General features: G+C 35.6%; 1 protein-coding gene across 1 annotated transcript; it reads right to left on the bottom strand.

Moving 5' to 3' along the window:
- Positions 1–95: 95 nt before the first annotated feature.
- On the bottom strand, positions 96–2103 carry LOC127128625 (UDP-glycosyltransferase 83A1). The gene is made up of 2 exons (XM_051057991.1): positions 1503–2103; positions 96–1046 (listed from the first exon to the last, which is right to left on the bottom strand). Exons 1-2 carry the CDS (start codon positions 1999–2001, stop codon positions 199–201), a joined length of 1347 nt encoding a protein of 448 aa, XP_050913948.1. The 5' UTR covers positions 2002–2103; the 3' UTR covers positions 96–198.
- Positions 2104–14083: the final 11980 nt, after the last annotated feature.

Raw genomic sequence — 14083 nt, 5'->3', positions numbered from 1 at the left:
AACATGTTGCTTTCTAAGGCTTCTTCATGTGCATTATTTCTTCATTTTGCAAACACTATGTTATCACTACAACTAGAACTAGAATCCAAATGAAGTGTCATGAAAATGTTCTTCTAGTGTATGCTAAAAAAGAAATGAAATAAAACATAGACAAAATCCAATGTTACAACAATAACCAACACAATTACTAAATTATTATTACTTAGCCCAATTGATGAAGTTTTTGAGATTCTTTGAAGAGTGACCTTCTTCTACTATGTTATCCAATGTCAATTTCTTAAGCTTCAAGGATCTTTCTTGTATTCCTTGATCTCCAAGCAATTCTTCCACCTTCTCCTTTATCTCTTCTCTTGACGTTAAACCATTTTCATCTTTGTTTAGTTCAACTCCAACCTTCCACACATCACAAATATATGACTTGTTAACAAATTGATCGCCGGAAAATGGCCAACACAAGAAAGGTACACCGCAATAAACACCTTCTATAGTAGAATTCCAACCACAATGACTAACGAAACACGCTACAGACGGATGGTTCAATATTTTCTTCTGCGGTCCCCAACCAACAATCTTCCCTTTAGTTCCAACAAATTCATCCGGATATACATAGTTTACCTTGTTGTCATTACTCGGACGAACAATCCAAAGAAAAGGCTTGTTCACGAGATCAAGTCCTAAAGCGAGTTCATTAAATTGGTTTTGGTCCATAACCGCCAAACTACCGAAGGAAACATATATGACGGATTGAGGTGGATGTTGATCTAGCCAATCTAAACATGTTGTGTCTTCTTGCCAGAATGAACTATTGTTGATTTCATTTGACATTAATGGACCAATTGATAGAATCTTTGGTGAGATGGAAAATGTTGCATGCTCTAGATTATGAGTTGTGTTGCAAAGCCACCAATGTCCTAGCTCTACGGTTGACATCTCTTGTACAATATGATCGAATAAGATTTTGTCATGGGCTCTCCATGGAAAGTTTGTAGTGTTCATCATAGGCATATTTGGGGAGAGCTGAATTTCTTGTGCTTTTGTTGGAAATCCTGCAGTGACAAAAGGAAATTATAAAAGACCTCACATTGATGCGATAATCTCCAAATCCACATCTGACCGCAATTGCCATGTGTTTTGAAATCACGACTCCTTCAACATTAGAAACTGTATCATGTATCAGACAACTTTCCTGGTTTCTTCAAATATTTTCGGTCAAAGCTTAAAATTTAGAATCCTAAAACTCAATTTACTTACGAAAAATCTTAACATTAAATATTTTTAAAGGTGTATTTCAAACTCTTCTCAACCAAAATTCACACCACAACGGCCATAATACACATTGCATTAACCGTAATGATCACAACTACAACTGCAATTTAAAACCATTAACCGCAATGATCACAACTACAACTGCAATGCAAATACAAGATGTGCAAAAACAGAAACAGAAGTACAAAGATAGCACAAACCAAAGTGAATTAGTGCCTCGAGTAAAAAATTGATACCTTGAGAATCAATAGTTCCATTATGAATGAGTTGAGGAATTCTATAACAACAAGCCAAAGAAGTAGCAGAAGCAGTCCAAAGAAGAACACCTTTAATTCCCAAATTGACCCCAACTTCCAAAGCCCATCCCATATTAAAAGTAGCAATAATACAAGAAATCTTATTCTCAACATCCAAATCATTCACTTCTTCTATCACCTTTGGAAGCATCAAAGGCATGTTTCTTTTTATTGAGAAAATAACCTTCTTGTGGTCACTTCTATCATCTTCAGGTTCCAAACCATCTGGAAGTGTCACAAAGTTTATTGTTGTTGGTTCATTTTTAAGGTTGTTTTTGTCAGAAATGGAAATATTGTTGTTGGTTCTTTTGTGGATGTAGTCTGTGTTGAGGAAAGTGATCTTGCAGCCATGTTTGGAGAGGAGATGAGATAATTGCATAAGGGGGTTCACATGACCTGGAATTGGGTATGGAATAGCAAGAAAGTGAGGGATACCCATTTTTGATTGAAAATTTGATGAAAGTAGAAGATTGTAGGGAAAATGGAGTGATTGTCAGATAGGAAAATATAGCAATATCAATGTTTTATTTAAGGAATCTCAAGCTTAGGGATAACTATCATATATTTATTTATTTAATTCACAACAATTTGAGATCTTATTATACAATTATTTATTTTATTTTATTTTAAATTTTATAAAATAATTATTATATTTGGTCATTTCACATAAATTATAAAAATTATAATAAATAAAAGAAAAAATAATATTTTTTATTAAACTACTGTTATTTATTATTGATGTATTTAAATAATCATAAATATTGAGTGAAAAAATAATAAATTGATGATATTAATTAAATAATGTAATTGGAAAATAAATATTACAATTATATTAAAACTAAACGTGATTTGAAACAAATAATTTTATATAATTCGATCATTATTTTGAAACCGGAGTATTAATTAATAAATATATTTTATAAATTATTTTAATAAAAATAATATATTAAATTAAGAATATATATTTTAGTTTTTGTAATAAAAGCAATATTAATTGAGAAAATTTCAAAAATATTTTTAACTTATCTTTAAATATGTCACAAGTTAATTAGTATATATTAGTTTAAATTAGATGAATATGAACTAAACTGATTTAACATTTATAATATATATTTTTGTAATATATTAATATAAATAAATTATTAATATTTATTAATTAATTATTTTAGAAAAATAATATTTATATAAATTTCATTAAAAAAATTACATGTATTGAAAAGAGACAATTTTCTTTTAAAACCATCATATTTTTCAAATTAATTTCTGAAATAATCAATTTTTCAAAAAAATTACCGGAATAACCACCTTTCCAAACAAATGCACCAGATCAACTGACGCGTCCATTTAACAGAAAGAGGAGGCGCCATTGGTGTTGTCGCATGCTTTCAAAGCATTGCATGGAGGCGCCAGCAACCATGGCGCATGTGCATGTCCATTGGTGTATGCGCCAATTCATCTGGCGCATACACCTTAAGATTTTTTTTTTATAAATTTTTTATGGTTTATTTAACAAATAATTAAATAGGATATTGCAATTTTTATTTATTTATGTTATAATAAAAGTTACATGGAATTGACCAAAAATTCAATGACTGACCCGATCAAAATGTTCCTCTGTTCCACATCCAGGCGCGTTAGTTTGTCTTCAAGGTCTCCCACGATTTTCCTGAGGTGTTTGGGGTCTTTGTGTGCTGACCTGATCCAATGATGGCTGATGTGAAGGTACGGTGGAAGTTTCAGCGGTATTTGATAGACGTGTCATCATTTGTTCCCAATAGCCCCGGGGGAGGGGGGCTCTGTCCAACAGCGCTTCCGTAATGTAGTTCAGTGTCAATGTTGTCGTAGTTGGGTCAATGTGGTTGGTTGAATTGTGGACGGTATAGTTGCCCGAATTGAGACATTGAATTGTTTTGGAAACGAAACAATGGTTCCTAGGTGTACTATAGTTAAACAATGGTTAGGTGTTGTGGTGATGGGATGTTTGAGTGGTCATTGGTGGGGGGCTACGATAAAGTGAATCATATGAATCATCTGGACTATAGACTATTGTGGTGGTTGCGTATGATTGTTGGTGGGTAGGGTTTGATTCTTGGTTTTGAGGTTGGGTGGGTGACATGAATGGATTGCGAGGTTGGGTGTTTGGCATGAATGGGTTGCGAAGTTGGGTGTTTGGTTGTTGGGTGTATGTGGTAGGGTGATGGTGTGAGGTTGGTTGTTGGGTTTGGGTGGTTTGACATTGGTGTTCGACGGGGACTTGTTGTTGGCGTATGATGACGAAGCTAGTTGACATGGATCAATCAAATGCATTGGCTCAGACACAAATTATTGCGTTGTAACCGACCTAAACCATACCATATATTGTTGAGTTGGTCTAGCACCATGTATGACTGGTTCGTTTAAGATGTGTTGTCGTCAATTCCTCCAATGACGACACATCTCTTTTGCGAAGTCTCTCCAGTCGGAATAATTCCATTGGGCATCAACTCTTTTTTTTATGCCAATCTCCCAAACACGTCGGAGGTTCTGGAATTTGTTGCTGCATGCCAAACTGCAGTTTTACCTGGTCACTCTGGTGCATCTCCACAATAGTGAACCAGATAATTGATATCTTTGCTGTCCAAACTGCAACATCATCATGGTTAACATGATGATCAATACCCAGATATGGCCTCCAAATAAACTGTACAACAATACGACATGATTAGATGATAAATAATTTGATATAGAGTTGTGTAGGAGTATTACATCGTCTGGTCCAATGTGATCCAATTGATTGTGATAGACTACTATAGTGTGTTTCAGACACCTATTGTAGTTTATCCCTCTAACTAACCACCTAGATCATAAACAATTGAAAAATATTATTTACAGTTAATTGTAATATAAAGTCTAATTAATTATATGATAAAGTTTTAAACTTACTTTGTTGCAAACGGAAATATGAATGTCTTCTCGTTTACCAAGGCGAGTGACGACATTCTTGACCAACCCCATGCTTGTAGCAAATACGAGCATGAATAAAAAGTACAAGTATTTTTTTTAGCATTTTTACACATCACACTATATAGATGGGGCAAAACACCTAAACCCCAACTATATGTGCTTACCTTATTATTGTTGCGTAACAACAGTAAATACATAATATTTACCGTATTACCAGTACTTTCTGGAAATAAAAACTTACCAAATAAAATCATAATATAACACCAAGCTTTAATTATTTTTTCATACTCGGTTGATTCTTCGGTCAATATTATACTCGCATAATATTGTTTGAGATATCTTAAATTTATACCCTGCCCTCTAGCTTGACCGAATGTCTCTCCCCCAGCTTGGTTGTCACACAAAGGGGCACCCAATAATTCATTGCAGATAGAGTTATCCTGGTTAACTCTACCATTCACGACCTTACCATCGATACATAGACACAACAACATGTAGACATCCTCAAGTGTGACAGTACACTCACCAAAGGAAGGTGAAATGTGTGGGTCTCGGGTCTCCATCTCTCCAACAAAGCAAGAATAAGTTTGTAGTCAACCGAGTACAAGACTATGTTGAGGAGATTTCCAAAACCACATCCTCTAATATATGGTTCTATCAGAGGAGCATGGGGTACATATTCATGTACACGACATCGGAATTGTTTTGGGTCCTAATAAAATATAATTAAGAAATAAAATAAGAAGGAGTAATATACAATAAAAACATAAATAAGAAATAAATACGAAATAAGTAAAAAGAAGTAGTAACATACAAATGTCGAAATATTGTCGATTGTTCCTCGGTGTTCATCATCCATAGTCAATAGAGACATAGTGATGTAGAGGTTAAGTGTTGCAGAGGTTGAGTGTGGTAAAGATGGAGTGTTTTAGAGATTGATTGTTAGTGTTGTAGATGATGAGATGTTGTGAGTTGATGCCCTATTTATAGATGAGTAAGTGTTGAATAGGTTGAATAGGTACGCAACATGTGAAGCATTGGATTGAAGTAGGCGCCTAAGGCTATGGCACATGCTTGTTTTATGACATGCATGGTCACATGCGCCAAGGCTAGTGGCGCATGCATGTCTTTTTTTGCATGCAAGGAAGAGGCGCCAAAGGCATGAGCGCCTAACTTGCTTTATGCGCCATTGGAATGAGCGCCTACCTTGGATTATTAGGGCACATATTCCTTGTGAGATTCCTTGTGGGCAGGTGCATGCTTTGTGTGCAGAGATTCCTACCAGGCGTATGCATTGTATTATCTTGTCTCTGCATGGATTCTTTGCATTGCACTGTCTTGTCTTTGCAGATGAATTGCGTGATCAGTGCATACAACGTTTACCCTATTTAATTGTATGTGAATAACATACCAATGCATTCACCATTAGTAGAAACACTAACGTTACATTTAAAAAAATGTCTTCCTCACCACATTACATCAGATATATTTTACAATCCTTATGTGCGAATGCAAAGATCTTTCAAAGAAGGAGACACATTTCGCACAAAAGAAGATTGTGTAAAAGCTATTAAAAAGTTTCACATGGTTGATAGAACTAATGCATTGTACAAAATTTTTTGTCGAAATGAGCACTGCCTTTTCAGGTTGTCAACTTCGTACCGGAAGAGGAGTGATTCTTGGGAGATTGGATCCATGGGTCCAGTTCACACATGCATGCTCACAAACCCAATGCAAGACCACCGAAAACTTAGCTCTCAGTTAATATGCGATGAAATTTTGTCTGTCATTAGCAACAATTTGTCGTTAAAAGTGAGTACAATAATCTCGCATATTGTAGCACAATACCACTATAATCCATCATATAAATACTCAAAATAACTCACTTATATTAAAATATTTTTTTATTCGAAGTGGGTTACTTTAGAAAATATATGAAAATTTGGGTTAGTTTGAGTATTTATTTGAAAAGATGGATTATTTAAATAAAATTTCAAATTATACTCCCTCCTCCGTCTTAAAAGAATTATTATATTTAATTATTTTACACATATTAAAAAAAAATAATAAATAAAAAAGAATAGTATTTTTAATAAATTATTTTTATATATTCGAATTATCATAAATACAGAATGAAAGAATAATAAATTAAAAATATTAATTAAATAATATAATTAAAAAGATAAAACTTAGAATTGTATTAGAAACTAAAATGTAATATTTATTTTAAAATAAATAATTTTGTAAGATGCAACAATTATTTTGGAACAGAAATATTAATTAATAAATATATTTTATAATTTTTTAATATAAAATTAATTTATTAAATAAAAAAAAGATGCAAAATTTCATTTATAAAAAAAATAACAAAAATTATAGTTAAACATACTCAATCAATATATATATATATATATATATATATATATATATATATATATATATATATATATATATATATATATATATATATATATATATATATATATATATTATATATATATATATATATATATATATATTAAAAGAACAAATAAATGTAAGTGTCATAATAAACAAACAAAAATTTGAACTGATATGCAATCTCAAGAAGAAGCATGTAGTAAAATAGTCTCCAATTTAATTAAGAGATGTGAGAGAATAATATTTAAATTAGAAAATACACAAATTGAATTAACTTTAAATTAAAAAGAAAATCAAATTCTTTTTGTCAACATATTCAAGAAAGTATAATTTCATACAATTCAGTTTAAAAAGGTGCACAAATTGTAATATTAATTGAGAAAATTCTCCAAAATATTTTCAAAAAATTATCTTTAAATATCTTACATGTTAGTTAATATATATATATTAGTTTAAATTAAATGAATATGAATTATACTGATTTAACATTTATAATATACATTTTTAAAATATATTAATATAAATAAATTATTTTTAAAAAAATAATATTTATATAAATTTCATTAAAAAAATTATATGTATTGAAAAGAGACCATTATTATTTTTTGATAACACTAAAATAAAAAGTGTATTTAAAAATTGTTAAAATTATAATTATATATATTAAAATGAGACGTGTAAGATATTCACACACGCCCTTTCCTTTCGGTTCTTAATAAATGGGCGTATCTATACAAAAAAAATCTTAATATCTTACGTAATCACTTATTATTTTAAAATATAATACCGACTCAAGAAAAGTTAAATTGATAAATTTGTAACGTCGGTTTTTTTTAAATTGAAAATCAAAATTCAAAAATAAATAAATGATAGTGAGATAAAAATGACTCATGCAATATATTTAAAGATCTTTAAATTCTTGCGATTAGAAATTTCAAAATAGGGGTCTTTGCGATGTAGTTTGAGTGATTTTGATAGTAAAAGTCATCCGAACTGCACAAGAAAAACTATGCAATTTGATTTGGTTGATTTTAAAAAATAAATTAAAATCAATGCGGTTTGGTTTAGTTTTTTACAATTTTTTAAAGCCATATATAAACATATATAATTTTTTTTAAATAACTAGTATTTTCAATTTATATCCCTAAATAATCTATTTTTTTTTAAAAATAAATCAAAATAACCACATTTCTTAACTGATGTGCCCGTTGAACTGACGCATCCAACTAAACATCAAAGGAGGCGCCCATAGCCTTGGCGCATGCATGCAAAACCAATGCATGTAGGCGCTGTTGAATTGTAATTCCTTGTGTCGAAGCAGGTTGCTCGATAGAGCAAGAAAATGTCCAACCACCTAGTGTGTTAAGTAGTGTTAGTTATTTTGGGCTTTTATAATTTTGGGCTTTTATAGTTTTGGGCTTTGGCTTGAGGTCCAAGTTAACCTAAATCTATAAATAGAGGGAGTAACCCTTATTTTGAAACAGAGGTGAATAAAATATTCACAACTCTTGTAATTCACAGTATTTTGCTGTGGCGAAGTGAATAAGAAGTTTTCCACAGTTTGTGGGCAGAGAGAAACTCTGCAGAATTATATTACTCTTCTCCTTCATCGTTCTATACACTCTCTCTTTCTCCATTGTTCCTTTCTTTTCATTGTCATTGTGTGGGTAATAACAATCTTGTTCATCAAGATTGATTGAAATTCTCCATAGGTTTTGGGGGATTTCCAACATCTGGTATCAAGAGCTCCGGTTTAACCGATTCGTGGGAAGAAAATCACCATGGCAACTAATCATCCAAACGGGCATTTTCCAGCAAATCTTCCGATTCTCAAGAACAACAATTATGAGAATTGGTGCAAGCAGATGAAGGTTGTGTTCTGTAATCAAGATCTTTGGGATCTTGTGAAGGAAGGAGTAGCAACGCTTGCAGAAGCCGCGACGGATCAAGAAAAGGCTGCACATAAAGAATTGAAGAAGAAAGATTATAAAGCTCTCTTTATAATCCATCAATATGTTGATGCAGATAACTTTGAAAAGGTTAGTGATGCAGAGTCAGCGAAAGAAGCATGGGAAACTTTGGAGAAATCGTTTGGAGGCGCAAAGAAGGTGAAAGAGGTGAGGCTACAAACTCACAAAAGAACGTATGAATTGCTTCATATGGAAGACAATGAAAGCATAACTGATTTCTTCACCAAGGTTACGAAATTGGTGAATCAAATCAAGGTATATGGAGAAGTGTTGACATCAAGATCTGTTGTTGGAAAGATCTTGAGGTCGTTGGCTCCAAAGTTCGACCACGTGGTAGTAGCCATAGAAGAGTCGAAAGATTTGTCAAAATTGACAAAAGAAGAGCTTCAAGGGACGCTTGAATCTCATGAACAAAGAATGGCTGAGAGAGTTGCAGGAAAGTCGAATAGTGATATGGCTTTGTAGGCTCAATCAACAAAAGAAATAAAAGGCAAAGGAAGCTGGAATGGAAACAAAGGCAGAGGAGGTTACAACAATTCGACCGGTCGAAATCAGCAAGAAGGAAACTCGTCGAATTAGAGAAAACCCTGGAACCAAGGCAACCAAAGAGGTGGTGTTGCAGGTAGAAGAAGAGGTGGTGGTCAAAAGCCAGACAAGAGTCACATTCAGTGTTACAATTGTCAAAATTATGGTCACTATTCTAGTGATTGTCCAGAAAAGCATAAGAATCAAGAAACTTATGCAAAGCTGGCAAAACATGAAGAAGAAGAGACGTTGCTGATGGTCACAACAAGAGAAGAGGAGAGATTCAAGGACCATTGGTACTTGGACTCAGGATGCTCATCACACATGTCTGGAAGAAAATATTGGTTTGTCAACATAAAGCCCTCAATGAAGAACATGGTGAAATTTGCAAATGACAACACTCTAGCAGCTGAAGGTGTTGGTGATGTTCTGATTATGAGGAAAGATGGAAAGAGGTCATTGATTTCAAATGTGTTATACATACCAGGCATGAAGAGTAATTTTCTCAGTATAGGGCAGTTTGTCGAAAAGAACTACAAGGTGTCGATTGAAGACAAAATGATGAGAGTTCTCGACTCAAATGGAAGGTTGATCTTGAAGGCTCCAATGTCTAAGAATAGAACCTTAAAGATTGAACTAAGTGTGATGGAGCATAAGTGCCTTGCAATAGTAGCCATCATAGATGAATGGATATGGCATTATATAATTGGCCATCTCAATTTCAAAGACATCAGAGATTTGAAGAGAAAAAATATGGTTTCAGGATTACCAGAAATCGACATTTCAAACGAACTGTATGAGGAATGTGTGCAGGCAAAGCAACATAAGAACAACTTCAGTAAGGATGCAGGAAGCAGGTCTAAGGCAATTCTTGAAGTCATATACTCTGATGTATGTGGTCCTCTCCAGGTGGATTCGATTGGAGGTAACAAATACTTTGTTACATTCATAGATGATTTCAGTCGAAAACTGTGGTCTTACCTGATCCAGAAGAAAAGTGAAGTGATCGAGGTATTTTCCAAGTTTAAATCTATGGTCGAAAGACAGAGCGGTCGAAAGATCAAGCTTTTGAGAACTGATGGTGGTGGAGAATATGTGTCGAAAGATTTCGATGCATTATGAGTGAAAGAAGGGATTATGCATGAGGTGGTGCCACCCTACACTACATAGCAGAATGGAGTCGCAGAAAGGAAGAATATAACCATTATGAATATGGTTAGAAGTATGTTGAAAGGCAAGCATCTACCCAAAGAATTGTGGGGAGAAGCTGTGTCGACTGCGACATATATCCTGAACAGATGTTCGACGAAGAAGCTAGAAGGAATCACGTCAGAAGAATGTTGGTCTGGTGTCAAGCCTAGCTTGAGTCATCTGAGGGTGTTTGGATCTATAACACATAGACATGTGCCAGATCAGTTGAGAAGAAAACTTGACGACAAGTCCAGTCATATGATCCTGATAGGATATCATTCGACTGGAGGATACAAGTTGTTCGACCCAGTGAATAAGCAAGTAGTGATCAGCAGGGACATGATCATAGATGAGCTTAAGGAGTGTGATTGGACTGATAATGTCAAGAAAGATTCAGTGAGAATATTTTGTGATGAACCAGCTAGTGAAGTCGAAAGAGAAGTTAGACAAGAAGAAGTCAGAGGTGAAGCAAGTACAAGCAGACCTCAAAGAACAAGACACATGCCTGCAAGGTTGCAAGAATGTGTGATTACACCAGATGATGTGGTCGATGAAGAAGGTGAGCTGGTACATTATACTTTCTACACAGATGTCGAACCTGTCAATGCAACTGAGGCATTGAAAGATTCTAAGTGGATGAAAGCAATGGACGAAGAGCTGAAGTCAATCGAAGTCAACAATACTTGGTCACTTGTCGAATTTCCCCAAAATAAGAAGGCAATCAATGTGAAGTGGGTATACAAGGTAAAGTTGAATCCCAAAGGAGAAGTGACTCGATACAAGGCGATACTTGTGGCGAAATGATTTCTTCAGAAAGAAGGAATTGACTTCGATGAAGTTTTTGCACCTGTTGCTAGGATCGAAACAATCAAGTTGGTTGTTGGTCTAGCATACATGAACAATTGGCAGATGTGCCAGATGGATGTGAAGTTTTCATTCCTTAATGGCCCCTTAGAAGAAGAAGTTTATGTTGCACAACCAGTTGGGTTTATGAAACATGGTCAAAGCAAACACATCGAAATAAGGTTCCATTATCTTCGAGAGCAGGTAGCAGATGGGAAGATGAAAGTGGAACACTGCAGAATTGAGAATCAAATTGCAGACATCATGACGAAGGGAGTGCAGGTCGAAGTGTTCAGAAAGCTAAGAGCTATGATGAATGTAGATAGCTTAGACACAATGAATTAGGTGGTGTGTTGAATTGTAATTCCTTGTGTCGAAGCAGGTTGCTCGACAGAGCAAGGAAGTGTTCAACCACCTAGTGTATTAAGTAGTGTTAGCTATTTTGGGCTTTTATAGTTTTGGGCTTTGGCTTGAGGTCCAAGTTAACCTAAAAATATAAATAGAGGGAGTAACCCTTATTTTGAAACAGAGGTGAATAAAATATTCACAATACTTGTAATTCACAGTATTTTGCAGTGGCAAAGTGAATCATAAGTTTTCCACAGTTTGTGGACAGAGAGAAACTCTGCAGAATTATATTACTCTTCTTCTTCATCGTTCTATACACTCTCTCTTTCTCCATTGTTCCTTTCTTTTCATTGTCATTGTGTGGATAATAACAATCTTGTTCATCAAGATTGATTGAAATTCTCCATAGGTTTTGGGTGATTTCCAACAGGCGCTACATGCATTGGCGCATGCATGTGTGCATGTGGTCGCATCCGCGAAAAACAACCGGCGGGAAAAAGAAAAACAAACAGAGCCGCCACCGTGCGTTATTTATCCCAAAAGAGAGAAAGGAAACGCTCGAAGTAAACCTGGAAAGGAAATGGTCTTACAACCGGAGTTTGCAAGGATCGAGAGTCGGTTACGCAAGGGGAAGGTATTAGCACCCCTCACGTCCGTCGTACTTGACGGGATCCACGCTCAAAAGAATAGAATAAGGTTGCTGAATAACTGCTCAAAGAATGCACACACACTGGAATAAACAAGCGGGAGAGGATGGAGGAAGAGGACTCGGCAGGATATCGCATCCTGGGCCTACGTAGTTCGTCAGAAACAAACATCAGAGTCGACGTAGTTCGGGGAAAAGGGGAACGGGCTCGCTAGGATATCGCATCGTATGCCTACGTATCTCATCTGGAATGAGAATCAGAGCTACCGTAGTTCGGATAACGCACGCCGAAACAAAACACACGCACAGACGCTGAGACGTCAAAAGAAACACACAAGCGGAAACAGACTGCCAATGGCTGGTCTTACGTCCAACTCCAAACAACAACGCAAACAAGGAAACCGAATGCCAATCTCTGGACTTACATCAGACTCCATGCAACAAACATAAATAGGAAACCGACTGCCAATCGCTGGACTTACGTCAGACTCCAAACAAGCAAACACAAACAGGAAACTGACTGCCAATCGCTGGACTTACGTCAGACTCCTCACAAACAAACACCCACAGGAAACCGACCGCCAATCGCTGGACTTACGTCAGACTCCACACAAACAAACACAGGAAACCGACTGCCAATCACTGGACTTACGTCAGACTCCAAGCAAACAATAGGTTAACCGGACGTTGAGTCGTCAAAAGCAACAAAAAAGTTGAACAAACAAGCTAACAGGGAGTCTGGTACTCGAGCCTGCTAGCTGTCAAGCAAACACACACAAAAAAGAAAAGGGTGCCCGGAGAGATCTCGTACGATCTCCTGCCTACGTACCTCATCTGGTATGAGGATCAGGGCAACGTAGTTCCCCTTAACAGGGGAGAAACTTCTCCTAACTAGAGACTGGGAAATGACAAACTAAAAGGGAGACTGACTCGAGCCTAATAGTTATCATGTAATCCACAATAGTCCTAGGTTGAGGTTTCTAACAAGAGCTTGACTCACACAGGCAGTGAGTCAACTCAAGTCTATCCCTACGTACATTCAACTTCCTCGAAAGTTGATCATACGACTCCTACAGAAAGGAGATGAAAAGCAAAACAGATAAACATCAAAAGCAGTCAGCACACACTATACACAACCAAGGGGGCTCAAGCAAGGTGGGGCTTTAGTCAAGGGGTCATATCGACCTTGACAAACAAGCCAAATACTGGAATGGGTGGTCAGGCTCTTAACCTCTAACATTGAGAGTTAGGGTGAGCAGATGAAATGGAGATGAGGGTTATGCCTCATAGCTCTTATCCCTGGCCTGGGAGAGCTTCAGACAATGAAAGTGTGGGAGTTCAGAATGTAGGAACTCTTCTCCACAAATGACTGACTCTATGGACAAGATTTTGGGTTTTTATTCAAAGTGCATCAACACATGGTGTGAGCAGGATGAATGACACAACTGAATAGCAGGGGATGGATTGCACATCCCTTTTATCTGCCAATGCCTCTTCACTTAGGAGGTCTTTGAATGTACAAGGCACAAAAGTAAACAACCACAAACATTGCCTCTTAAGGAGGGCTTCAGACAGGTGCCTGCCAAAGTAACATGACAGGTCTTCCAAACTACATGAAGAATAGGGATTATACCTAAGTGGTATGCCAACCACAA

Source organism: Lathyrus oleraceus, chromosome 3 (genome assembly GCF_024323335.1).
Source record: "Lathyrus oleraceus cultivar Zhongwan6 chromosome 3, CAAS_Psat_ZW6_1.0, whole genome shotgun sequence".
NCBI classification, from domain to species: Eukaryota; Viridiplantae; Streptophyta; class Magnoliopsida; order Fabales; family Fabaceae; genus Lathyrus; species Lathyrus oleraceus.
The sequence above is the reverse complement of the archived record's forward strand: the minus strand, read 5'-3'. Positions and strand labels throughout refer to the sequence as shown.

Bases quoted from the DNA above. Each gene is read 5' to 3' on its own strand.
- LOC127128625 (XM_051057991.1), bottom strand. From the start codon at position 2,001: ATGGGTATCCCTCACTTTCTTGCTATTCCATACCCAATTCCAGGTCAT. The intron at 1,047-1,502 runs GTATCAATTTTT...TTGTCACTGCAG, and splicing joins TGGAACTATTGATTCTCAAG to GATTTCCAACAAAAGCACAA.